The 27,470-nt window shown below is 46.1% G+C and overlaps 1 protein-coding gene across 1 annotated transcript in view; it reads left to right on the top strand.

Moving 5' to 3' along the window:
* The window catches only part of LRIG1 (leucine rich repeats and immunoglobulin like domains 1), a 91,276-nt gene extending 65,978 nt beyond the window's left edge, over positions 1 to 25,298 (top strand). Inside the window, exons 8-19 of the mRNA XM_064432973.1 lie at positions 434 to 577; positions 4,604 to 4,684; positions 9,626 to 9,697; positions 10,998 to 11,069; positions 13,142 to 13,305; positions 15,226 to 15,546; positions 16,546 to 16,827; positions 17,770 to 18,189; positions 19,434 to 19,556; positions 20,131 to 20,277; positions 21,357 to 21,653; positions 21,893 to 25,298. Of these exons, the coding sequence (XP_064289043.1) occupies positions 434 to 577; positions 4,604 to 4,684; positions 9,626 to 9,697; positions 10,998 to 11,069; positions 13,142 to 13,305; positions 15,226 to 15,546; positions 16,546 to 16,827; positions 17,770 to 18,189; positions 19,434 to 19,556; positions 20,131 to 20,277; positions 21,357 to 21,653; positions 21,893 to 22,131 (2,362 nt within the window). The 3' untranslated portion in view covers positions 22,132 to 25,298. The remainder of the gene's footprint in view (positions 1 to 433; positions 578 to 4,603; positions 4,685 to 9,625; positions 9,698 to 10,997; positions 11,070 to 13,141; positions 13,306 to 15,225; positions 15,547 to 16,545; positions 16,828 to 17,769; positions 18,190 to 19,433; positions 19,557 to 20,130; positions 20,278 to 21,356; positions 21,654 to 21,892) is intronic.
* Positions 25,299 to 27,470: the final 2,172 nt, after the last annotated feature.

Genomic DNA, 27,470 nt, shown 5'->3' with positions numbered 1-27,470 from the left:
GGCCTGCTGTTCCCTGTGAGCTCAGAGGGAGTGGGGATTGAGCACAGCCACCTGAGCCTTGCCTGTGCCTGTGGGGACACAGGGCTGGTGCTGCCAGACCCTCGCCCAGCTGCTTGGGAGCAGGAGGAGCTCTCCCTGCTGGAGCTGACAGTGTGTGTGTGTGCTGGGCTGGTGCTCTCAGCCACTCCTGGGGCAGCCTTTCTCTGTAGCCTGTACAGAAAATTGTCCCATAGCTGGGAGCCAGCTGCCTGCTGCTCCCTAGTGTCACCCATGGGTGTCTTGGGGCAATACTCCAATCAATCTTATTTCCTCATCCACCAGCACATCACCTCGTGTCAGGTTGGCTGTGGGAGGCAGGCACTGCTTGGCACAGAGGAGTTTGGAGAATGCCAGATGGATTGACCAGAGCTGTTTGTTGCATTTTTTCCCTCAGGATACTCTCCTACAACAACCTGACCAGGCTGGACGAGGGAAGCCTGGCAGACCTTGGGGGACTGCACGTGCTAAGGCTGAGCCACAATTCCATCAACCACATTGCAGAAGGGGCTTTCAGGGGACTCAAAAACCTCCGTGTCCTGTAAGTTGCTCTCAGCTTTTGTCAGACCACACCCATGTTCCCCCCACTGTTTGTGGTTCTGCTTTGAAGGTGCTTTGGGTGCCCATGTCTGGCAGTTTCAGGTTCCTGAGGCCACCTCAGCTGACCAAAAATCCTTGAGGTCTCATTCCTGCAGCTAATAGCAGCATTTCTCTTGCTATCATGTGGACTTTAATTGAAATTCTTAGAAAAGCTTAGTTTCTTTTGGGTCATTCTGCACTCAGAAGGAGGAAGGAATGATTCCTTCCACTGACAACACTGGAAATTTGAATATCCTCTTAAATGTGCTATTGAACACTTCTATGTTCATTTTTATTTAACTGAATATTAAATATAAAATTATGATTAAAGATAAAATTATGATTAAAGATAAAATTATTATCATAAGATGGTGTTAAGAAAAAAAAAACAATTGGACCACAAAGAATTTAGAGGTTGGGCTTGGCATCTGACTGTACCAGAAGTGTAACAACACATGAAACTTCACCCAGCCTTCAGTCCAGTCACAGAAATAAGAAGCTTTTGCAGGTACCATGCAAATAAGCAGAAGTCTTTAATGCATTTGGGCCCAGGAAACATTCTGTGCTCTGATTTTCACGGGAAACCCTGAAAAAACAAAAAGTTGCCAAGAGCAAAATTTTGTGTGCCCTAGTACTGAATTGCAGAAATTATCCATCCAGTCCTGGCTGTGTCCATTTACACAGACTTTTATTTTAAAGCCACTGACACAATATAATACCTGGAAATGTGATACTGGAAGTGATCTTGCCTAGTCCAAATACCAGCCTGTAAGGTTTGAGGAGCAGTAGAGCCCATTAGACAGATCAGTGTGACCTCCTGTGGGATGCAGTTGTGTTGTATTTGTGGGACCCCTGACAAGGGAAGGAAGGAATGATGAATTTGACTCTATGTTCTTAGAAGGCTAATTTATTATTTTATGATCTATATTCTATTAAAGAATACTCTACTAAACTATACTAAAGAATAGAGAAAGGATACAGACAGAAGGTTAAAAAGATACTAATGAAAACTTGTGACTCCTCAGAGTCCGACACAGCTTGGCTGTAATTGGCCATTGAGTCAAAACAATTCACAGCAGAAACCAATGAAACAACCACCTGTTGGTAAATAATGTGTAAACACATTCTAAAGCAGCAAAACACAGGAGAAGCCAATCAGATAATTATTGTTTTCCTTTTTCTCTGAGGCTTCTCAGCTTTCCAGGAGAAGAATCCTGGGCAAAGAGATCTTTCAGAAAATATGACTGTGACACAGTTATAGCACTGTACCATTACACACTGAGAGCTGAGACTGAAGTACGTCTGGGCTTGTCTTATGAACCTCAGAACATAGGGATCCAGTTCCATTCCTGCAGCTGTGTTGCCTCTGTGTCCCTACTGGAACCTGCAGGGCTGCTGGCTGCTCTCCTCCTGGGAGCTGCAGGCTCAGCACCTTCATCTGGCACACCACAGAGTTCTCACAGTCCTTGTGACAGCACCAGACACGTTCCCAGGCTGCTTGGGTTCAGCAAACTGGTTTAATTCTTCCTTCAAAAGCAAAAAACACACTTTGATACTTTTATTCCTCTTCAGAAGCCCATTGTGGCCTGAGTCATTAAAAGGAAATGGGAACAGAAAAATCTCCCCTCTTTACAGTACTTTTTGCATCTTACTCTTTTCTTCACTGAAGTTCATAGTGAAGGAAGTGACTGGAAAGTGAGTTTGGGTTTTGTTTGCTTTTTTTAAACTTAAGCCAAAGCCTTTCAGCCAGTGGGCATTGAGAAAGGGACCTCTCTGAGGCAGCTGTCAAGACCGGAACTAAAGGTTTCCAAAGAAAAATGGAAGGGAAGGGAAGCTGGTCCTTCTCTTTGCTCTGCAGTGAATGTGGAGCCTCTTTTATGTCCAGGGCAGAGGGGGGGAGGTGGAGAGGGGAGTGTGTGAGCGAGCTCTAATTTAATAAAGAGAAAGGCCTATTGGGTCCTGCACCTGGTGAAAAAGAGCTGAGCATGCTTTAATTATGGGCTATTGTTGGGGAGCCTTTGGTGGGTGTGAAACTGCTGAAATGTGGAGCTATTCAAATAGAGGTCAGGCCCGGAGACCTCTGAGCACAATGATTAACAAGGCTGCGAGCATTCAAGCTCAGCCAGCCAGAAAGAATAGGAAATTGGCAACAGGGGCTGGGAGAGGAGTTGGGATACAAAGAGAGTTGGGCCAAAATGGCCCACTCTTTTTTTCTCCCTCTCTCTATTTTCACTCATTTGTTAAAAAGGTTTTTTATTCCTCCTTTCTAACACTAAACCTTTGAGTTGCCACTGGATGAACAAGCCAATACCGTTTTCTTTCCCTTTTTCAAGAAAACACAATGTGTGGCAGTCAATTAATAAAAGTGTGTGTCAGAGCTCCTACAGGCTGTTCCCACTTGTCTGTCTCTGCCATGGGAAAGGGTTTGCTGCTCCAAAGACCAGTAGCCCGTGGTGAAACTGAAGAGGAGAAATGTCTGAGAAGGGATTTTCCCTTAAAAAACAAACAGAACAAGGGACATTGGCTTGGCAAGCCTAGGGAAAATGTAGAAACTGAACTCCAGGAGGATGGATTTGCTCCTGTCCCACTAGGATGGTGCTGGAAATGCCAGCACATCAAAGCATTCTGCTGGACTCATCCCTTGGCCCCCACAGCATTATGTGTGCCCACTCCCCACGGGGATGTTGAGGTTTTATCCATGCCTTTAGCACAGAGCAGCCCCCAGGTCACCCCGACACCCACAGTGATGCTGGCTAACCCAGGGCTCTCCAGGGACATGAGAGTCAGGTCTCAGGCTTAAGCCAGCTGAGAAACAGGAGTTTTGGCCATCTCCCTTCACATCTTTAGTTCACCCTAAAGCAGAGAAAGGAGCAAAGACTGAGCCAGCTGAGGGAAAACATTCCCATATTGAAACTGGGGCTTTCTTTTACATTTGTTTTCCCTTCCTGTGAGTTACTGTGTATTTGTGCTGCCCAGAAGCCACACTGTGTTGCCTGTCTGGAGTGTTGCAAAATGCAGGGAGACTTGGTTTTTCTTTATTTGGTCTTAATATTTTTTTATCTGGAAATGTTCTGATAATCATCTTCAAAAGGTGTGAAAGGAGTACCTGAGGGCTCAGGGGTTATCTGGATGCTGAAGTTTGCTTTGGTGCTGTGTTTTGCCAGGTTTTAAATCAGAGTGATGTAACAAAACCAACAAAGCCTATTTAGTTTTTCTTTCTTTTTACTTAACATTGGAAATGATGAATTTCTGTCTGTGTTGCTGGGTATTCATTGCTAGCTGGATTTAAAAGCTGGGAGGGAAGGATTTTTAAACAGTCTGTTTAAACAGCTTTTGTGGATCTCTGTGTTTGTTCTGTGTGCTTGTTTTTCTTCAGACCTCTTTGACTCTTGTAATTGATGGTCAATTTGAAAGCCAAAAGAAGCTAACTCTGAAAAAGGAATTCTCTTGTTTTTTTTTTCAAATGGTTATACTGAGTTAGGCTGGTGTAGTGATGCTGGCACTTTCCTTTGTTGAGTTTTCAAGTTCATTGGCAGAAAAAATGCAGCTTTGTAGAAAATACACCAAATCATCTTCCTAAGATTGAGCTATAGACAAATACACATATACACTGGAATACCCAAAGTGATCTTATTTCATGGTAGTAGCATTTAAGGACAGCTGTTTCTTTCAGTTTAATTTTGGCGCTTTATTTTCATTTTCCTCCTGTTTGGATGTGCAGAACTAGAAAAGGACAGAAACCTACTTGGTAAAAAGTTGCTCTCTCAGAGGGTTTCAGCTAGGAACAGGCCAGAACTCTGGAATGCACCATATGTGAGGGCAGGAGAAGTGATTGGTGCTGCTTTGCTGCAGGACTCTGCATTTTCTGGTAGCTGTCAGGAGAAAATGGGCAGCTCTCATGTGGCACTCTCCAGCCTCCCCCAAATGTTTGTAACAGTGACTTGGGACTAAGGTGCTGATTCTGAGCTCTCTCTTGTCCTCTCCCCAGGGAACTGGACCACAACGACATCTCAGGCACAATAGAAGATACCAATGGAGCCTTTACAGGCCTGGAAAACCTGAGCAAGCTGTGAGTATCCCTGGGCTTGAATTCTGCAAGCCAGATTTGTTGTGTGCCTGTGTGGGCTTGGGTCTGTCCCTTTTTATGCAGCCTCTCTCACCTTGGAACAAGACAAAAATCAACAGAAGTTCTGAGCTGTAGTAGTTTTGCAGGCTCACTGCAGGAGTGCAAATGTGGTTTTCAAGCACTGATGTTTTTAAGCAGGTATGGGGCAATTATTTCCTTTCTAAATGGTGAACAGACGCTGCCACATACTGCAGTTCAGACACAGACAGAAACTTTAGCTGTTTTCATGTATAAAATTCAACCATTCCTCACTTCTAAAAGCAAACAAGTGACCAAAAACGACCCCTTGCAATCTCCAGTGAGGCACTGATTGATGCAGCAAATAACAATAAACAGAAGAGAAAAATCACCCCACTTCCTGTTCCAGCAGAGGATTGAAACAGGACTTGTTTCTGTGGGATACTCTTTCTGAGAGTGATCTTTTGGGCTCAGTTCCATGTGCAGTGACAATAAAAGGCACCATGGGGCACAGGCTCTTGAAGAGATAAAAAGAATCCCAAGGCAAGCATGCGCCTTGCAAATGTTTATGGCTGGCTTGGCCTTCGCCAGGGTTTCACATTGCTCTGTGCAATCCCCATTCCATTTGAAACGGGTGCTATAAATCAGCCCTGTCAGAGGAGCCTCTGATGGCTTGTGACAAATCAAGAGTCTCTAATCATTACCTCTTGCCTTTGTTGAAGTTCTCAGTGCCCCCCGTGCAGCTGTCTGTGCTGCTGGGATGGCACAGCCAGAGGTGCAGTAAAAGCACCTCGATGGAGAGCAGATGGCTGCAATGAATCCTGGCAGGAGGAGGGATATTGTCACACTCTCATCAGAGACTCCTCAGGGAGCAGGATGAGCCATGGCAGGGATTGTGGGGATGCAGTGCTTAGAGGAGACAAACTGAAATCACAGACAGAGATGGCATTTGGTTGTTGCTGAGGGGAGTCACTGGGTCCACACAGAGGGGACCAAGTTGCAGCTGCCAGTAAAGTGGGGCAGAAGGCAGAGGAGGATTTAAGGACAGGGGGAGCCAGGCAGGGAAGCAGAAGCAGTGTGGGGGTGAGAGGAAAGTCAGTAAGAATTGCTGTGCATGCAGAGTCAGGGAATCTTCCCATGACTGCCAGAAAAAAAAGCAGAGGAGCAGATGTGGTGGGTAGAAGAGTCCTTGGCTGCCTGAGTGAAGTGTTTGGTTTGTCTGAAGAAACCAGTGAGACCATGTGAGCAGCTGGAAGGATGAGAGGAACTGAGACTCTGTCCAGTGGGATTTGCAGGCTGTGAGGATTATAGGTGTGTAGTGCTGCTTTGACAGGGTACAGAAGGTGGTGAAAAGGAGCAGACAGAGCTGTCCTGGTGGTGCCAACAGGGCCACAGGCATGGCAGCAAAACCAGTGGTCCCAAATGATCAGGATATGTTAAAAATGCTGGGCACAGATAACAGGAGAGTGGGGAAAAATCCAGAGGAGACAGCATGGAAGGAAAGAGTTCAGCAGAAGGATTGACTTGGGAAGCAGGAGCAGTGAGCCCTGATGAGCTGTGGGGGTCAGGCAGAGGCCAGGAGGAACAGCAAGGAGCAGGAGGAGGAAGGAGGGGAGCAGGGGCAGCCCATGTGCTGGGAGCTCTGGGCAGAGCAGCTATTGCTCTCCCCTGTGAAATGCTGTGGCCTGATGTGGTGTTTGTCACCCAGCACAGGGAACACCTCCAAAAGGTGCCTGGCTTGGGCTGCCAGTAGCCAAGGATGCACTAAGGGCTTGTGCAAGCCTGAGGGAGTTTGGTTTATGTCTTTCTTTCCTTTGCTGACTGATGCCTGTCATTGCACATGGACTCGGGCCAGCTCTGAGGCTGGCTGAGGGATGGGTGCAGGGAAGGTTTGTGCAGGGATTGCAGCACATTTCTTAGCCTGGAAGAGCGTGTGGATCAGGTTGGTTTGGGGCAGAGAGGAGTAGTTTGATTACTTAACAGAGTGAGCTGCTGTGAGACAGACAACTTGCTGATATTTTTCACTGTCAGCCAGAATGTAAGGCTAAAAAACACTCAGAACATGAAATTATTTTATTTTTGTTTCTTTTGAGGCATTTTGAGAATACTTGTGAGTGGTCACTTCTAAAGGGATCTCCTCAGAACTGTTTTAGCTTATCAGCACATAAATCCCAAACTGGTGATTTCTAAGGCTGAAGTAAGTATCAGGATTTTTTTGTAAATAAAAGATCAGCCCTTTCAGCAAACATTTCACTGTGTGATTTAGGGCCTGTGTTTAAACCGTCAGCCTCTTTAAATGCATTAGCATAAAAAAATAAATGGGCACTTCAGAGGAGACCTTCCAATGAATTAATAATCACCTCAGCTCTGTGGAGATTGCCTTAAAAGCCATTCCCCTTTGATCTGGCACAGATTAGCCTCTGAAAGGATTTAGCACGGAGAGGGTTGTTCGCTGACATGAAGGTGTTAAACAGAGATGGAGAGGCCAGTCACTTTAGCCTTCTCTGAATTATATATGAAGCTCTCCAGGATGGAGAGCACAGGCCTAAATTAAAATGTTGCTTGAAGAAAGAGGGAGTTGAGAAGCACTGAAGCATAAACAGCACCGGTGGAATCACTGTGGAACAAGGAGGTTCCTAATTATTCAAGCTGCTAAATGTAACCAGCTTTTTGATGGCTCACTCAGCGAGATCTTCCTGCAGGTGCAAAACTGGCTGGAGGAGAAAACACTGCAATGAATTGTGTGCTTGGCATGTAATTACCCTGGTGCAGTCTCCAGGAGAGCTTGTGCTTGGCTCTGCCCCGGGAGGAGGTTCAGGCCAGCAGTGGGATGGCTAATTGTGCCTGTTTTCTGCTGCCTTCACATTCCAGCCTTCACAGCCCTTTGATGAGGGTCTCTGGCTTCAAACTCTCAGATTTCTAGAGGCACTTAATTGAAATTAGTTGCAAGGAGTAATGAGTTTGCTGAGGCCTGACTTGTTAAGTGTGTTAGGTATTTCTCATGTCCAGGCATCGAGCTGTGTGCACCTGCACAAGTGCTGTGGCTGTGTATTCCCTTCCCCAGGTGCACTCCTTATCTCTGCACAGATAACTGAACAGATATCAGCAGTATCTCCAGTTTTAAAAGACCAAAATCTACTGAACAGTAGTAAAAATCTGCTGCTATCAAACCCAAGCTCAGCATAATTTTTTCAGCAGCAGTTGCCCATCTAATTTCCATTAGAATCATAAAGGTTGGGAAAGGTATTTAGGATCATCAAGTCCAGCCATTAACCTAGCACCATCACCATGTTCATCATTAAACCATGTCCTGAAGTGCCACATCCACATGTTTTTGAACAATTCTAAGGATGGTGACTCTGTCACTTCCCTGGGCAGTCTGTTCAATGCTTACAACCTTTTCTCTGAAAAAAATTTTCCTAAAATCTAATCTAAACATCTCCTGGCACAGCTTGAGGTCATTTCCTTTAGTCCTTATTTTATCCTTACCTTGTCCTTATAACACATTTATTAGGAATATGGCTGCAGAAATCATTGTGTATGGATGCATCAATTTGACCAGAGTTTACATATAATAAATTATTTACTGTATTAATCATTCTAATGGATTTTTCAAAGCCTTCATTAATGCAACATCCCTTTTACCAAATGCTGGCACACATGATTGCACACATCCTTTGGTGCTGAGGGTATTTGAGACTGGGCTTTCCTGCAGCCAGTATATAACCAAATTATCCTGCCATTTGAAAAGTGCTTTGTGGAAAGCCTTGACAAGTTCTTGGAAATGTATTTGCTCATGGAATGGCTGCACATGCTCCATCCTGTACTCCTTTCCCTGGCCAGTAAGCAAGCAGTGGGGCCATCATAGTTTTGAGTCTTTTTGGGGTGCAGATAGGGCTTTCACACCCTATACTGAAGGACAGCTCTTGAATGAAAACTCAAAATCAAATGCAGCACCAGATGTGCCCTTTTTTCACCTGAGGTGCCCTGAACACCACGTGGTGATAACAGATGCACCTGGAGGATAAACCTTAGAGGGAGCTTGGGGAAGAAAGCAGTTCCTAATTAATGACACTGGTTGATGTTTTATTAAAACAGGTGAGGGAACTATCCATTTGGCACAAACCGTGCCCCTGGCCATCAGCACTGGTCAATATTTATGGAGAACTGTTGCTCTGGAGATGACAGCTGGTCTGGGATCTCTCCAGCTGGCTGTTTTCTGCTGATAGCCCCCTCGTGCCACTGCTGATTCAGAGGAATGTTCTCTGGTCACAGATGCAAGCAAACCCACTCCTCAGCTCTGCACATTACCTGGTCTGCCTTTTGCTCCTTGAAATTATCCCTGTGATCTGTTGCATGGTGTTGCTTTGCTGTTGCATTTACAGGAAGGAATGAGCAGTGCCTCCAGTCAGCTGCTGGGTGAATGTGCAGCCTGGGGCAGCCCTCAGCCCTGTGTGCTGATAGCTGCTCAGGCCAAGCATCAGGAAAGAAATCACCACTCTCCTTCATGTCTGGGAAGAAGTCAGAAATTAAAAGTTTGTGGGGAGAAACCAATGTCTTGTTAAACTGTCACTGCACTTAATCCTGTCCACAGCCAGCCTGTGAAGAACAGAGGGGACCTTCTGTTACTCAGCAAGCTGGTTCCCAAGCACAGGAGCAAGCCTGCCTTTTTACATGATATGGCACATTCCCTTTTGCGCTGTCATCACTATTAAATTCAAATACAGATAAAAGGATTTCATTTCAGGAGCAGGAAAGCGAGTGTGCTTCAGCCCTCTTAATCTCTGTGCAGTTCAGATTTCCTGGGACTTACACTGAGTGTGTGTATCAGATAAAGCCACACTAATTGTGTTCCTTTTTTTTTTTTTGCTCCCCTCTCCCCATTTTCTTTCTGTTTATCTGGCACTGGATGTTTGGAAACTGCAGAACTCTGTTTGGAAACAAGATCAAGTCGGTGGCCAAGAAAGCGTTCTCAGGGTTGGAGGCTCTGGAGCACCTGTGAGTAACCCACCATGCCTCAGAGTTTGGGAAGGGGGGTCTGCCAAAAGTAGCTGCTTGAGAAATCTGCTAGCAATTTAATAGTGTCTTTGTAAACTGAGAAGCCAGTCCATTTGTGGGGGCCACCTGCTTCCTTCTCATTATAAATCCGTCTCAACTTTGGCCTTTTTTTGTGCCAGGAACAAAGTTATAGAACATATGGGAAATTTGCATGCTCTTAATTTTTGAGAGTATCACCTTGACTTGCACATTACTGCTCTGCAGGCTGTTAGCCATGAAAAGAGGCTGGTGCAGGCATAGCACTCTCTCCTTTGCCACAGCTCCCTCCTAAACCCAGGCTCTGGCAGTGACACGTGTTACAGATGACTGGGTTTGATGCATCCCCACTGAACATCCCCATTCAGCACAACCCCCTTAGAGCCATTTGCAATAAATGAATTTTGGCTGCCTCTGTATTTTTTTTCTGTGTCCCAAGGCTGATGACTCCAGCAGTGATTCATGAATAACCTCCTTTCTTGGATTAAGACAAGTTAAAGTATATGTGACTGTGCTCTACATGTTTTATTGGCTGTTGATTGTATGAAATGTTATGGCCATCTAGAGCACGCTGAAAGGTTTGGGCTGCCTGACTGGGAGTACATTCCCAAATAAAGGTGCCCATAATTCTCTACTGAGATTGTCCTCTTTTTAGGCAGTGCTCATCTGCCCTACAGGTCACTTAGTAAACTCCAGCCCTAGATCTGGCACTGTGCTTTTTCAGAGAACAATTTTTTAAATTAGCAATAGTTGTAAGGGAAGCCTTTAACCCCTTCCTTTGGAGATACTGGAATTTTTTAAAAACAGTATCCTCTACAAGTGACTTTCAAATAATTCCTCAGATGCTGCTTAGTGCAAGTATTTGCTTTCTTTTATGTTTGCTGAAGGTCTAGCCTGGGGTACCACATTCCTGACTATCTTTGGTTATCGAGGGGGCTGAGGAATTTCTGAGCTATGGATGATGGAGGTAGCTCAGACTGAGAAAATGCAGTGAGAAGATGGGGTAGGGAATGACTTAGTGATTCAGTTAAATGTAATTTTTGTTAGCTGGCTATTGTTCAGCAACACTTTGTTAATACAAAGGCGTTTTGAGGAACATTTCTATGTGCTGTAAGTGCACATAGAAATGTTCCTCAAACAAGGAGCTACCAAATGTCCTTAACAAGGAGCTACCAAATCACCTTTTACTTGAACTATTGCTTAAATCAATGTGGAGAGGCTCTGGCATCTCTTTGGCTGACACTGCCTGTGGTTGTGCCTGCAGGAACCTCGGGGCCAACGCCATCCGCTCCATCCAAGCCGACGCCTTTGCCAGGATGAGGAGCCTGCGGCAGCTGTGAGTGATTGTCCTGCTCACACCCCCCTGGGGCAGGAGGGCTCCTCCTGGCCCTGCACCTGAGCAGCAGCACATTACCCACATTGCCACTCGTTCATGTCCCCCACCCCTGCATCCTCCTCTGTGGGGTTTTTACACACGAGGAGCTGTCGTTGCATGTAATAGTGAGTGAAATGAGATCATGGGAACAGGTTCTTCCAGCAGGTTTGTGCCTGTGCAGTCATTCATCTCCATTCAGGAAGTGCAGCCCTGCTCCTGTTAGGCAGCTCTCCTGCACCATGGATTTCATTCCCCGTGGCCCATCTGCTCCCTTGCTGCTCCTGTGTTTAGGGATCACACACAGGACTGATACTGCAGTGATAAGCACCATTTGAACTTGTCATTCAGCCTTCTGGTGTAAAAATACAGATGTGTTATCAGAGCTGCTGCTTGTGCTCCAGGCTGGGGCTCTGTGCTGTTATCAGACACTGTTTCCAGTCTTGCCTGGTTTCCTTTTCTCTTCTTCCCCATGAATATTTAATCCACTGTCAGTGTTGCTATGCCCCAGAGTAGTGCAGTGTCTGTGGAACACAAAATCATTTATTTGGTATTTGGGCAGGTGCAGGTTCTTGCTCCTGACATTGGAAATGGGAATCAGATGGTCACTGCTGGTAGTGACACTTGATACCAGTGACAGGCAGTGAAGAAGATAAACACTGTGTGTCTGTTGTGTGATTAAAAACTTTATCTTCTGCACTGGCACTTGAAACTAAATTGAGATGAAAGACTGATCCTATTAGGAAGAGATAGTGAGATCCTAGATATTGTGTGTAGGAATGTTTGTAAAATGGAGAAGTTCAGCTAGAGGACATTTACAGGCAGAATGCATTGTGCTGAAGGATCTCCTGACCTGTCCCAAGTAGCCAGGAGGGTTTTATGCCATCATATGTGTTAGAGGCTACACATCTTTCTAGAACAGGAAAGTGGACAGCTTTGAAAAGTCAAATCCCTATATTCCCTCCCTCTCCAGTCAATTTCTTTCTTTTTCCCTTCTCTGCTCATTTTGAACTTCAGGATTTCCTGAGGTATTGGGTAGAAAATTAGCAAGAGATTCACATCTTACAGTGCAGTGCTGGAGTTGGGATTCTGCTGTGCTCTTGGTACCCTGCTCTTACATAGCTTGTAGGATTGCAGAACAGGAGCTCTCTCTGGGGCACTTTCCCAGTCTCTGAGGCATCCTTACATTCAATTCCAAGGATCAGACTGAGTTTTGCAAACCAGACCAAAGTATGAATGCCCTGTTTGTGTAAATGTACAGTTCTTCATTGGCCTTAGAGCTCTGCTGAGCCATAATTTGGCCCAGAATATTGAAAAGAGCCCACATTAATCCCAAAGCTCCCCTTTTCTTTGCTCCTTGTCCACACCTCTTTTCCTAACAGAAGGTGCTAAGCTAGTGTTGGATCAGAGAATTGCAGAATCCTACAATGGTGGGGTTTGAACTCAGGGTGCTGAGAAATGTTTATGTGTTTTGTTTTCCAGACTAGTTACTGTTTCTGTGGGGTTTACACAAATATCTTGGGTCATTTCTCCTCTACTGCTGCTTCTAATCAGTAAACACAACTCCAGGGTCACCTTATGGCAAGCAGGGTCTCTCTGCTTACTGCTCTGCCATGGAGGGAGCTCGAGGCCTTTCAGTGGGAGCTGGGTGTCCTCTCTCTCTCTCTGGTCAGCAGCTAAATGCTGAATTTGGTCCCCACCAAAGGCTCAAACCACAGGGGCAGAGCAGGAGCTCATTGATGTGTCTTGTCTGTTCCTGGGGATCACTCTGGGAGCTGGCTAATAATTACCAGGAGCTGCAGAGTGTCACTGCAGTGCAGGAGGGGGTTTCTCTGGTGGAGATGAAATGCTGTCTAAATGTGTCACGCCTGTAACATCTTTAGTGCCTCAGGACATCCCTGCAGTCCTTTTTCTTCCTTCCACCCATGCTGGGGGGGGCAGGAGGAATGTGTTAAACATGAAAGGGCTGAGAGTTTCCCAGCCTTCCCTCCGTGCAGGACTCACAGCAGGCTGGTGTTGGTTTTGTTTCCCTGCAGCCACATTAACAGTGACAGCTTCCTCTGTGACTGCCAGCTGAAGTGGCTGCCCCAGTGGTTGGTGGAGAAGGAGCTGCAGTCCTTTGTGGTGGCCACCTGTGCCCATCCTGAGTCACTGAAAAGCAAGAGCATTTTTGCCATCCAGCCAGAGAGTTTTGTGTGTGGTAAGTCTTGCCTGCGTGTTTTGAGGTTGTGTGAAGGGTAGGAGTCACTTGGGAAACATTTTCTTTGAGTACCAGCATGTTATTATGAGAGGGTTTCTGTTTTGTTTTGTTATTCAGTGGGATCAAAGGAAGCCCAAGCCTGCATTTAAAAAATTTGTCATTGGCTACAATTTATTTCCCACTAAAACCACACAGTGCATTGCTTGCATCCAGAGTATTCCTTACAGGGCTCCCTGAGTATTAAATCAAAAGGGACTAAGGCCTGTTCCACTTCCAGATGGGGCTGCACAGACACTTCCCCAGTGCTCTCAGTTTGATAGTATCAAGACTGCAGCTGTAATTTTTTTCCTTCTGCAGTGTTCTGAGTTTTTCTGTGGATTTGTGTTCCTCACCCATCCTTTCTCCCTCTTGGAGACAGCAAAGAGTTAAAAATAAAACCCAGAGGAGAATCCCTCCATCAAAGCTGCTTCTTTGGGGCCAGTAAGGCCCACCCAAATACTGCAGTTGACTCTGTACCTGAGCTATGGTTTCAAAGCAGCTTTACTTAATACCAGCACACATAAACATCTACTGCCTTTCTCACAATGAAAAAGAAATTTAAATCATCAGAAGAGGCCAAATCAGTGCTGCTCAGGCATCCAGGTTTTGGGGAAAAGAAAGGTCTGGTCTGGGAGCCAAGCCCTGTGCAGTGGAGCCAACCAGTGAGGATCCTGGGTGGAGCTGCACATGGCTGTTTGAAGGAAAAATGAGCTTTTGCAAACACTATTTAACTGAGCTGAATGCATGACTTGCACTGCACACGGAGCAGAAGCTTTGTTCCAGTGTCCCTCCTGATCCCCCAGTGACAGCCTCTGCCTAGGTGGCCTCTGTCTGAGCAGGCTGGGAGGGAGCCTTGCTGTGCTCATCTGGAAGAAGAGATCCTGAAAGCTCCATCCCCACAGCAACATCACAAAGCAAAAGCAGCTTTGCTTCCCAGTGCCTGCCAAGTCCTTCAGGCACTAGTAGTCCTGGTTCCAGAGGCCTGGCTGTTTAATTAAACCTTAGTCAAATATTAAATTACACCATTTGTAGAAACCTAATAAATGAATCTGCTTGGAACCTTGCTAAAACCAACAGTCTTCAGGGCAGAGGGAGAGTGTGCAAAGCTTTCCACCCTGGTCGGGTGACAGGCAAATACAGCTGCTTCTGCTTTGACAGCCTGGGCTGCATCGTGGAGTCCTTTAGGCTGGAAAAGACCTCTAAGATCTTTTCACTTTAACTTACCATTAACTTCCTACAGCCAAACACACCACTAAACCACATTGATACATCTTGTAAATACCTCCAGGGTTGGTGACTCCACCACCTCCCTGCTCCCTGGGCAGCCTGTTCAGGTGCCTGACAGCCCTTTTGGGGAAGAATTGTTTTCTATTAGCTAATCTAAACCTCTCCTGGCACAACTTGAGGCCATTGCCTCTTGTCCTGTTGCCTGGGAGAAGAGACCAATCCCCACATCACTAAAACCTCTTGTGGGTAATTTTCCCTGGAGGTGATACTTGCAGCCCTTTAAGTGCCCTCTCCCTTCCTACTTCATGCCAATACAGGTCTGGAAGTGAGGTTTTAAGTTCACTTGTGCTCTTCATGCTTGGATTGTACAAAGAAGGACAACCTGAATATTGTCTGAATATATTCTTTAGACCATAGTATCTTTCTCAGATTCAGTTGGTGAAGGAGCTGGTTGGTGTCTGAGGTCACTCAGTGACCATCTCAGCCCCATGAGGGGACCAGAGGAACCACAATACCACATAAACCAACGACTCAGTGGAGCTGTGTGTGGCACACCTGCTCTACAGAGCACTGCTTATTTCTCATTCCACCTCTTGGCTTGCCCCAGTCTCCCCTCAGAGTCCAGCACTGACTGTTGCTGCTGTTTCCCCCCAGACGATTTCCCCAAGCCACAGATCATCATCCAGCCCGAGACGACGGTGGCCGTCCTTGGCAAGGACATCCGCTTCACCTGCCTGGCGGCCAGCAGCAGCAGCTCCCCCATGGTGTTTGCCTGGAAGAAGGACAACGAGATGCTGCACAACGCCGAGATCGAGAACTTCGCGCACGTGCGGGCCAAGGACGGGGAGGTGATGGAGTGCACCACCATCCTGCACCTGCGGCACGTCACCTTCGCGCACGAGGGCCGCTACCAGTGCGTCATCACCAACCACTTCGGCTCCACCTACTCCAACAAGGCCCGCCTCACCGTCAATGGTGAGTGGGAGCTGCTTCCTCTTCCTCTCCCCAGCCTGAGCTCGGACGTGGTACAATTCTGTTGTGTGTGCGGGGTGCCCCGATGAAGGAAGGGATGATGAATCTGAATCCGTGTTCTCGGAAGGCTAATTTAGTATTTTATGGTACTGTAATATATTAAAGAATTCTATACTAAACTATACTGAAGAATATAGAAAGGATACTTACAGAAGGCTAAAAAGATAATAATGAAAACTCGTGGCTCTCTCCAGAGTCTCAACACAGCTTGGCACTGATTGGCTATTGAGTCAAAACAATTCACACCACAATCCAATGAAACAACCACCTGTTGGTAAACAATCTCCGGACACGTTCCAGATGAGCAAAACACAGGAAAAGCAAATGAGAGAATAATTGTTTCCCTTTTTTCTGAGGCTTCTCAGCTTCCCAGGAGAAAAATCCTGGATGAAGGGATTTTTCCAGAGAATGTGAATGCCACACAATTCCTTGCTCCTGAGGGTCCATTCCTGATGGTGAGCTCTTAACTCTGCACAGCAGCTGTTTGTATCTCAGTGGATGCTGGGAAATGCCCTGTGAGGAGCACACACCATTTTGTGTTGGCTGCCATCCAGCCAAGCACTTCAGCATGCATGTTCTTAGCAGCTTGAGCTGCTGCTCTTCGGGTGCTCAGGTAGATTCTTTGCCCAATGAAAACAAAAATACAAACCGGTGCAAAGAGGGGTGTAGCTGTTGGAAGTTCTCTGTAGGAGAGAGAACAGATTTTTTTCCCCAGGTTTTCACAGAAGAAAATTAGCTCTGATCCCAGCTCTAATGATCTGAGTTGGGGGTGTCATGGGCTCTGCAGACAGGTGTGTTCTGTAGAAACACGGGGACACTCCCCAGCTGTTCAGAACTATCTAGCCAGAAGCACATAGCTGTCACCTTCATCCCTCTGTGGGAAGAACAAAGAACTGCCCAGAAGACAGTGTTTCCCCATGCCCTTTGTTTTTCCTTCCTCAGTGCTGCCATCATTCATCAAAACCCCCCACGACATCACGAGCCGGACGGGGACGACGGCGCGGCTGGAGTGCGCGGCCGAGGGCCACCCGCCGCCGCAGATCGCCTGGCAGAAGGACGGCGGCACCGACTTCCCCGCGGCCCGCGAGCGCCGCATGCACGTCATGCCCGACGACGACGTCTTCTTCATCACCGACGTCAAGGTCGAGGACATGGGCGTCTACAGCTGCACAGCCCAGAACTCTGCGGGCTCCGTGCTTGCCAACGCCACGCTCACCGTGCTGGGTGAGATGCCTTCTAGGTTTTGTGGTTTTCATGTGTTTGTAATCCTGCGGTTCTTTAGTGTACAGCTCTGAACTCCATATAGACTGTTAGCTGCTGTTCTCCCACTTTGGTAAGACAGAGCAATTCCTCTTTAGGCCTGGGAATCAAGGACACCTCAGGCCCTGAGAGATGGAAACAAAAGTCACTTGTGGGGGGCAGCAAACTTGGGGTAAATGACTTCATTACCTGAAGCTGTAATTGGAAGATTAACCCCCAATACGCAAATGGACCAAACTGATAGAAGTGTGAATACCCATGACCCATCATCCATTTTGGGTGTGGTCCCTGGGAGCGCTTCATCTGCCCTAAATGAACCTGAAGGCCCTTCAATAAATATAACTGCTTTTATTCCCTTAATTTTGTCTGGCCTCTGTTTTTAGGTAGTCCCAAAAAGGCATCACCAGTGCCCCAGGAGGCCGAGTGCAAGTAGGAACTGGGAGGGATGGCTGTTAAGCTCTTTACCAGCTGCAGATAAAAGAGAGACAGAGTCAAATGATCTGCTTAGTCTTGTTTCATTATTTTACACTGTAGTTCACTAATGAAAAATACCTGTTAAGTAAGAGAAGGAGCTGTAAGTTGCATCTCCTTTTGTGCTGAGGAAGCCCCTCCAAACACTCTATTTGCTGTCTGGGACAATGACTTCAAAAGGAAATTGCACGTGATCTCTCTTGGTCTGTGAAATAATTCACGTTTCAGCTGTTGGCCCACATCCTCAGAAGTTTCTTGTTGGGAAAACTTAACACCAGTTGGCTGTGGTTGCTAGATCTGTTGTGGAGTGCAGCTGCCATATTCCTGAGCATGTGCCTACTTCGTGTCTGCAGGAACACGAGGAACATCCAGTGCTGTTAAATCTGTTGTTACACTGTCCCTTAAAAATCAATTTCTGTGTTCGTTCTCCTGCAGAGACACCGTCTTTGGTCCATCCGCTGGAAGATCACGTGGTGTCCGTCGGTGAGACCGTGGCTCTCCAGTGCAAAGCCACGGGGAGCCCCCCGCCCCGCATCACCTGGCTGAAAGGCGACCAGCCCCTGGTGGTGACAGAGAGGCACCACTTCACCTCGGGCAACCAGCTGCTGATCGTCAGGAACGTGGTGCTGGAGGACGCGGGGAAGTACACGTGTGAGATGTCCAACACGCTGGGCACGGAGCGCGCGCACAGCCACGTCAGCGTCCTGCAGTCGCTGGGCTGCCGCAAGGACCGCACCACCGTGGGCATCATCACCATCGCCGTGGTCTGCAGCATCGTGCTCACCTCCCTCGTCTGGGTCTGCATCATCTACCAGACCAGGAAGAAGAGTGAAGAGTACAGCGTCACCAACACAGGTAGCTGCAGTGTCCTGAGGCCCCCTCTAAGCTTTCGTGCTGCCAGACGTCCCACCGAACCTCACCGTCCCCTGGAACTGCAGCTGGCTTATCTCCCTCGTTCTCCTGGAGCCAGCTTTCACTTGCTGCTGAAGCATGTTCAGAGCTGCATTTCTCCCCTTGGCTTGCTCTTCAGGAAGGTCTTTTCCACTTGGCTGTAGTTCCAGCCATTGCTCTGCTACTTTGGTTTTCCATGACCATAAATGATAACCCTTGAGACAGTCTGGGTGATGTCCATGATGCTGGGAACCTGTCTTGGTTTTTGGAAGTCTGTATTTGCAAAAACTTTGAAGTCAAAACTTGAGAAATTAGACCTAGAAGCAGGAATCCCTTTTTTCATGTTGTGTATGAGAGCTAGCCCTGATGACGGGGGGGTATCTGTTGCTTTTTAGAGGAAGAATTAGCATTTAGTGCTTTGTCCTGATACTCAGAGGGGGTAATTTGGTGCTGAAATAAGTGTTGCAGTGAGAATAAAGTCTCCTGCCCTCCTTATGCAGCCTCTTAACAAAACAGAAGTATGGAAGAACCAGCCTAAGACTTTCCCAGCCCGCTTGGAATTTCCAGCCTTCCTACATTATGCTAGCTTTAGATAGAGTACAAAAGGATTTTTAAAAACATGGGCTAGGTAGGAAGTCTTGGATAGCCTATTAGCTGTGTGATGTATTAGTGGGATTCTTTTATAATTCCCTTTTTTAGTCCTCAAAATCCAGGGCTTCGTGCCTGATATAATTGAGTTTCACTTGGTTTTGTGTGGCAAGGGAAACTGAAATTGCCTGATAAAAATGGAGAAAGCCAAGAGGCTTAAGACTTATTTCCTGCTTAAGAGAATCAAACACCCTGTTCTGCAGAATACTTTTACTCCTAACTTCAGGAGGCAGAACACTTGAGTCAAAGGAGGGACTGAACTTTAGGGAAAAGAGAAGGACTTACTTCTTCTGAATAAATAGTTCTACTCCATCTATTATGTACTGACCATGCCACATGCACTCAAAGAGCCATTATCAGCACTCTCTCCCACAGCTTTAAGCTTTGAAAAATCAGGAATGGGGCTTCTGAGGGGAAAGGAAAAATCAGGCAGTTCAGTTTCCAGTGCACCTACAGAAAATAACCGCTTCTAGATCTGGTCCCAAATCCCCCTTGAAACTGTGACTTTCCTTAGAAAAGTCCTGCTGGGAGCTGACTTTTCCCTTCTCCCATTGCTCTAGATGAGACTATTGTGCCTCCTGATGTGCCAAGCTACTTGTCCTCCCAAGGGACTCTCTCGGAGCGCCAGGAAGTGGCCATTGGAGTGGACACCCAGCAGCCCAACGGGCACATTGACAGCAATGGTGAGCAGTGGTTTCGTTATTCTGTAATGCTGGATCCCAGCTTGATACGGGAGGTAGAAGTCTCAGCCCAGAGTACTCCTGTGTTTGTGTTTGTTCTGAGTTATCTGAGAGATCTTTATAATGCAACTCCTGCATTTATGCAGAGCAGGGATCTGTGTTTGACTTCACAAAGCTCTCCTCTCCCAGGAGTAAGTGTTCCTACAAGCTGACTGCCTCACAAACTGCTCAGTCAGGCCCCAAGGACTGGTTTTTTGCTAATTTTGGATTCTTTTTTTGGCAGCAGCGTTACCCATAGTCATACTAGAAAATGCATTAACATTGCCTGTCCCTGCCTTCAGGCTTTGAAATTAAATGTTGGGGTTTTACACTATTTAAACACAGCACATTAGGAAGGAGTTGTGAACTAAGATCCTCCTGAGATTGTGCAGCATTTATTCTGTTAAATGTTTACTGAAAATTGTCTTTTATCTCCATTGCTATTTTTTCTCCCATTTCCAGTGTAAATAAGACCAACAAGTCATTTAACTGTGAGCAGATGGCTGTGATCTTTACCCAGATGGTTTGTTTGTTACAGGGATGTGTCAGGCTGATGCTGGAAGGTGTCCAGATGTTGAAGCTCCTGCTGTAGGTTGTAGACAGCCCAAGCTGTGTATCAGCTATAATAAAGACACTTGGAAAACTGAGGACATGGCTGATGGAATGCTTGTTCCAGATAAGACAGGTACAAAACCAATTAATCTGAGAAGGCATTTCATGTTTGTACAGATCACAAAACCCTCCAAGTCAGACAGCATTAACACAAGGAATTGTTAACCTTCAGAGAAAAAAAAAAAGCTCAGAATGATTCTCAGGTGCAAGCACAGAAAATTTACTTTCTCCTGCTTGCTTTGATCCTCTCTCAAGCTTGGATATTTGGAATTTGAGGAACTGTCAGAAAGAGGCAGAGTAAAGCTCCCAGTTGCCATTCTGTGCAGCTGGCTGATGGGAATTTTGATTTGAAATATTCTTAAATTATGAGAGCACTTTCAAAACTGAAAGTGTTAATTTTTTTCACGCTCTTTTAAAAGGGCTGTTGACTTCAAAGCTCAGCTTTTTCATTTATTTTCAAAATTTAAAGGTTGTTTTGGGCACTACACCTGCCTCTGCTCTTTGCCAATTTCTGTGGTGTTCCACTCATAGTTTTCTATTTTTAGGATGTGCTTTCTGTTCTCACACTGCATTGTAAAAGCCACGGAAAATAAGCCAATGAAACAAATTTTCTCTCTAGGAGAAACTAATGTAAATTTTAATAATGGAAAGTTGTTGAGTGCGCTAAGGAAATTACCTTTAAACATTTAGAAACTCCTTGCTGCATTGAATTCTGCTCATCTGTTGTTCCCACTACCAGTAATGACATATCTTGAGATAACAGTGCAAGCTGATGCTGCTCCCTGTAAAGCAGCAGCACAAAAATAAGAAAGGTAGCTTGGTATTTTAAAGCCGCTATAGTAAAGTTCCACTTTGCACTTCTACCCTGATTAGAAAGCCTGGAAAAGGAAATAAAAAAAAAAAGAAAGTTACAAGTACTTTGGAGTGAAAATGAATCCCATACTAACTAAAGCTGTTAGTTGGACCTACCTGGAGTGATGGTGGGTGTGTGATAGCCCTGTGTGAGACCACAAAGTGTCCACGTTATTTAGCAAGAGATTCCCCCAGTGAGCTGCACGGAACTGCCCTTCCCTCCCATGATTTGTGTGCTCCAGTGCTGGCCACGTCCATCTGCTCCTCTTACCTTGTTGGTTTTCCCTTCCTGCCCCTCAGGCTACGGGCTGCCCGTGGTGTGCACGGAGTGCAGCGGCAGCACGGACAGCGTCACCCTCCGCTCCTACGCCAAGGACTGCCAGAGCCTAAGGACTGTGGAGAGCACCCACCCCAGTGCACTGAGCAGCAGGGAGCACCAGAGGAAGAGGAGTGCAGGCACCAGCCTTCTTCACGCTCAGCCCTGCAACGGGATTGCCAGTGGCAAGAGGGTGGAAACAGACGGGACCCTGTACCCCAGCAACCACGACAGGATAAGGCCGGAGGGCGCGGCCGGCGCGCTGCTCGCGGACGCGCACGGTACGTCCTTCCTCGGGGTCGCCTCTGATCCCCAGGGCCACCAGCAGGGTTGTAGCACCACCCCAGGTGCTCCCCTCAGCCTTTTCAACCAGCTCACAGGCGTGGATGGCAGCGGTGGGGTTGGTTTGGGCATAGAATAGAATTATTGAGGTTGGGAAAGACCTGCAGGGCTGTGGAGGATGGGAGTGCTTGGCAGGCTGAGCATCACCTAACCATGCTGCTCCTTTGGGGTTTTGCAGGCTCTTCACAAGCAGCAGCAAAGCCTTCAGAGCTTAACAACCTTAATTTGGTGAGAGCTTCGCCTGCAGGAGGGTCATTAAAGCAACTGAACGTGCTTCCTGAAATATCCCCAGCACTACTGGATCTGCAGAGGGAAGCAGAGGTGGAGCAGGCTCTCCTGCCCAGCAGCAGCAGCACCACAGCCCAGCCCCACGACTCCACTCACGAGCCCAAGCTGCCCAACAGGTCTCTGGACTGAGAGCACAGACTGACTGCCACGTGCAAATTAACAAACACACTATTACTTTTTTTAAATTTTTTTTTTTTTTTGCACAGAGTATATAGGCTACTTACTTCTACCTCGAATCTTGAACTGATGGCCTGGCAAAGGCAACCAACTGAGGTATGAGAAACAAGCTTGTATGGGGAACAAACTCCTGTTCGAGCGTCATCTGATTGTACATAGTTTAAAACTTCCCTGAGAAGTATGAAGTGTTCAAAAGTCAACTTGCATATGAAGCACATAAATGCAAGGGATTATTGTGTAAAGAGAAAAGTATTTGATACAATTGTACATAAGAGTTTTCATATATAAATATATATATATAAAATATATATATCTTTTACAGAGGCTATTTTAATCTTTAGTGCATGGAAAACTGAGTGAAATTTTACAATTTTGGCAATATTGTTTTCAGTATCAGGTTGCTGTTAAACTTTGTGAGAGAAATAATTCTGGTGCCTTAAATGCATAAACAGAGCTTTTAAAAGCCAGACTGTTCCAAAGGGATTGTCCTCTTTTCAGTGGAAGTTCCTTTACACCATGTACACTGGGGTTGGGGCAATCCCAGGTACTGGTTGGGTGGAAAAGTGACCAGGAACAGCCCTGTGGAGAGGGATTTGGGGGTGTGGGTGGATCAGAGGCTGGATGTGCCCTGGCCATGTGTGCTCACAGCCCAGAAATCCAACCATCTCCTGGCCTGCATACAGAGCATTGTGGGCAGCAGATTCTGCTCCTCTGCTCCACTCAGGTGAGGCCCCACCTGGGCTTCTGCACACAGTTCTGGTGCCCTCAATGTAAGGAGTAATGAGTTCAAACTGAAAAAGGGGAAGTTTAGGTTAGATACAGAAGAAATTGAAATTCCTCCCTGTGAGGGTGGTGAGGCACTGGTACAGGTTGCCAGAGAAGCTGTGGATGTCCCATCCCTGGAGGTGTTCAGGCTGGATGACCTCTGAGCAACCTGGACTAATGAAAGTTCTTCCTGACCGCAGCAGGGGGTTTAGATGATAAGGTGGTGTTAGGTCAAAGGTTGGACTTGATCATCTCAAAGGTCTCTTCCAACCTAGTTAATCCTGTGATTCTGTCCCTTCCAACCCAAGTCTTTCTGTGATTCAATTGGATTACTTAGCACAAATTTTGTTCCCCTTGGAAATTGATTGTACTTAACACATTTAGTAACAGAGATCTTCAACTGTGTCAAATGAAATTTATAAAGAAAAAAAGCAGTGAGCAATTATGTAGCAACCTGATATGTTCCTGTTGGTGGAAGAACTTGAATTCCATTATTTTTCAAAACTTCATAAAAATTAGTATTTAAACTGTGACTGTGTGAGACTTTAGAGTGGACCACACAGGAGGCACTAAATAACTCTTCAACAGTGCAGAGCCCCAAAACAACCAGAGGAAAAGGCTGTTTTGACTGGGAAGAAGTTGTTACCAAAATAAATAACTTGTGCAGTAAACCAGGGGTGGTCTCATAACAGTGCACCTCTCAAACACATCATCACAGAGGTTTTACCTGCCATGTGTGCACAGCTCTGAGCACCACAGCCCTCACCACAGGCCCTTCCCCTCCCAAAGGGACCCAGCTCTACCTGTCTGAGGTGTGTGCAGCAATTCAGCCTTGCCTTCCTTAATAAAAATAACCTGTGCCAGTGTATAATGCATTTTCACACCCAAAAACCACATCTGTTCTGGGGGGGTTTGAAACCATAGAGCTGTTTTGACAACAAAACTAAACTGTACTCCTAAGGGGACAGCTGTATCACTAATTCATCCAATACTTTTTTTTTTTTTTTTTCCCTGCAACACAATATTACACTTTGTAGTTGAACAGCCAGACTCTCTATATGAAAACATCACCTTCAAGTGAGTTATGCTGCCTGGTGTAGCAATTCTGGGCTAGTCAGAAATACATTTGTTTTATAAGGAAAACTGTGGATTCATGGTTGAATAGACTTTTAAATGGAAATGTCCCAAATGTTTTTATGTGGTCTTTTTAAGTTCATCCATTAATGGAGGGGGGATAAAGAAATACCCACCTCAGTCAGACAGATCTTTGTCACTTCTGACTTCACAATGATGCTTTTTATTTATAGAAAGGTTGCTTTCTGTTGGTGTTTGCTGGTACCTGTGGATGGAGGACTCCCAGTTCTTTGTGATTTGAGTTCTGCTAACATGAGGTTGCTAACTCTGGTGATGACTACTTTGGGGCAGGTTTATCATGGGTGGGAGGGGGGTGTTGTTACTTTTTTCCTTAGGAGCAACTCCAAATACCAGTTCCACTGAGGCCGAGTCTGGGAATCCACCTTTGCCAGGACTGTGGTTCAGAACAAGGAGCAGAGATAAGGGCAGAAACACTTCATGTTCACTTTAGATCCATCCCTGAGGGACCTGCCCCAGCGCTGCTGCACTTGTGGGGTTTCAGGGAGTGGCTGCAAGCTGCCCCTTGGTTTTGTCACGAGCTGGTCCTACCCAGCCTTAGCTCCTGTAAGGGAAGGACCTGCTCTGAGGGCCAGGGAGAGCAGCAGCTGCCCCTGGGTGAAGGCAGGCATAATTCAGCCAGTACCTGTCTGTCCCAGTCCCTGACTATTGACACGTTTGCACTTTGAGACAGGTGGCGAATTATGTTGAGTGCCAAGTTTATTCAAAGCAAAGGAAATGGATGTTAGAAAATTATAAACCGAGCACAGTTTTCCCTTTGCTGAAGGGAAAAGTGGTCCAGAACTAACTCATGGAACCAGGGACATGGGGAAGATGGGAATGATTCAATGGGCTCGTTTTGCTGGCAGAAATGTCATCACCAGTGCAGATACAAAAGCGTATTTGTCATGTTAACATTGAAAATAATGGTTCTGAATAAAGTTAACTGCCTAATGTTATGACTTCCACTAAATATGTGAATTTGCTGCTTCTAAGAGGCAATGTGAAAGAGGAAGTATTACTTTTGTGTACAAATTTATTTATTTATTAGAGAATTTGGTACAATGTTGTACATTGAAAAACATGTAAGATATTGAAGTGTCTAACAAACGGCATTGAAGTGTCTTTAATAAAGGTTCATTTATAATATTACGGCTGATCTGTTGAGAGTGAGCTTTTGGGAGTTTCAGTTGAAAATTAAATAAAATTCTAATCCATTGCTATATCTCTTTTCTGTCTTTCTGTCACAAATTAACTGCCAAAGTACCTGCTCTTGAAATTGGGCCATGAGATCCTGGGGAACAGCGTGAGGCTCTGACAGCCTGGCCTGTGGATGGGGTGGAATTTGGGGCTGGATGGAAAAATACAATACAGAACTTGTAAGAAATACGTTTCCAATATATCAGCTTGCTTTAGTATCTGGCAAGTCCCCCTATCTTGGCAGTGAGAACAGAACAGATGAGGGGGGTGTGTGTGTGTGTGCAAGTAAAAACAGGGCCAGGACAGCACCAGACCCAGCTGCAGTTGTGAAAACCTCTGGTGTTCCCAAACCCCAGCCCCACCCTGGGTGGAAATTCCAGAGGTAGCTTTGGAGATAAGCCTGAATTCCTGCTTTAACTAAAAATCTCAATTCAGTTTCCGTATTTTTCTGAAAAAATAGAATTAATTCCCCCTTGAAATTATCACTTTGGGTATAAAGCAGGTTGACTGAGAATACTCAAAGTTCCTTAACACATCTAGGAGTTCATTTTTTTTAAATTGAGAGAGGTTTTAAGAGGCTGGTGCCTGGTGTAAAATTTAAGTTGTTATCCCACTTCATCCCAGTAATGGGCTACATTATGTTTTGGTAAACTTGAAAGAAAACATTGCTAAAACTTAAGACAAACAGTCATAGGAGAATCCATGCATTTTTTGGTCTATTTTTTCTCCCCACAGTCCCAAAACTAAAAATGTCCTTTTCATCCATATTAGGCAAACTGGTGAGTGCAGAGCAGCCCTGGCCACCTGCTGGGGCTCTCAGTTGCCTGCTGCCATTCCCAGGTACCTTTGGCCTTTGCTGCAGAGCTGCTCCACTGGCACAGGGAAAGGGAATCACTTCAGGTCTGTCCCCTCCCACCATTAGGTTGGCTACAACAATTTGGCTGCTTGGCTGGGTTTTGTCGGGTTTTAGTTAGGGTTTTTAATTTTAATAATAAAAAAAAAGGTGATGACAAAAACTGATTCTGCAATATTAAATAAAAACAACAAAAAATGCACCATTTGGACCCAATGACATAAAGATGATTATTTACAGCTCAAGTAATTAAATGCATCAGCTGCAGTGCTAACCCTCTCTCACCATGTTTAAAGAGCTTCAAGAGAAAATGTGATAGATTTTTGAGACAGAGTAATAAATCTCCCTCCCTTCCCAGTCCCTAAAATTGAATGTGATAAATAGATATATATATAGAATGTCATAAAAAGAGACAGCCTCAAAGTGGCAGGAAGCACAGCTACACCAAGCCATGGTAGTGAGCAGTGTTACCAACCAGCCAATATGGGACTTGGCCGAATTCCCCATTTTAATTGAAGATTATTTTTAAGAATTATGTCCTTTGTTCTGTATGTTTTACTTGTCTGCCAATTATTTTCTAAGTTTTGGCCTCTGAAAAGTCTTACAACTCTGTCATGGAGAGCAGTGTAATAAAACATCCAGCCCGTGCTGTAGGCACTCTGGGCAGGGGCTCTGGTGTCACTGGTGTCCCCTGCTCAGGCCACTGCCCTGGTCTGGCATGGGTTCTCCCTCTCCCAGGACTCCAAACACTGTCCTCATGAGGGGAACAGCCCCACAGGTAAATTACAGCACCCAGGGCCTGTGGCACCCACTCCTCTGCCCTGTGTGAGGAGCTTCCCATGGCCCAGGAAACCGTGGGCCGTGCAGGAAACCATCACCAACCAAACCCCTTGGCTCTGCCTGCCCACACAAACACCCTCCCCAGCTGAACCTGCCCAGCCACCACGCAGCCAAGCTGGTCCTGTAAACCCCCAGCACCAACTGGTGATAATTTTGAGTAATTCCAAATAATTCTTTTCATCTCACTCATCCCCACACCGTTTTGGCTGCTGCAGCTTGTGTTTCCTGCGTGAGAACAGCAGCAGGATTTTGCCTGCCAGCAGCCCCCCAAGAGCCCTCAGGATCCACCCCTACAGAACTCTGATTATGTTGAGTGGCTCTCAACATGATCCACTGAGCAGAACTCTGATGTTCTCCCTGCCTTGCCCTCCCAAGCTTCAGCACTGCCATTCTCCTGCTGCTCAGGCATGAAGACCAAAAGAAGGCAGAGCTCCATGTCTTTGCACAAGCACAGCTGTAAAATAATCCAAGCCTGTGCTTTTACTGGAGAAATATGAGTGTG

This window comes from Passer domesticus, chromosome 9 (genome assembly GCF_036417665.1).
Source record: "Passer domesticus isolate bPasDom1 chromosome 9, bPasDom1.hap1, whole genome shotgun sequence".
Lineage (NCBI taxonomy): Eukaryota > Metazoa > Chordata > Aves > Passeriformes > Passeridae > Passer > Passer domesticus.
Note: the sequence above shows the minus strand (reverse complement) of the source record. Positions and strands in the feature narration are given on the sequence as shown.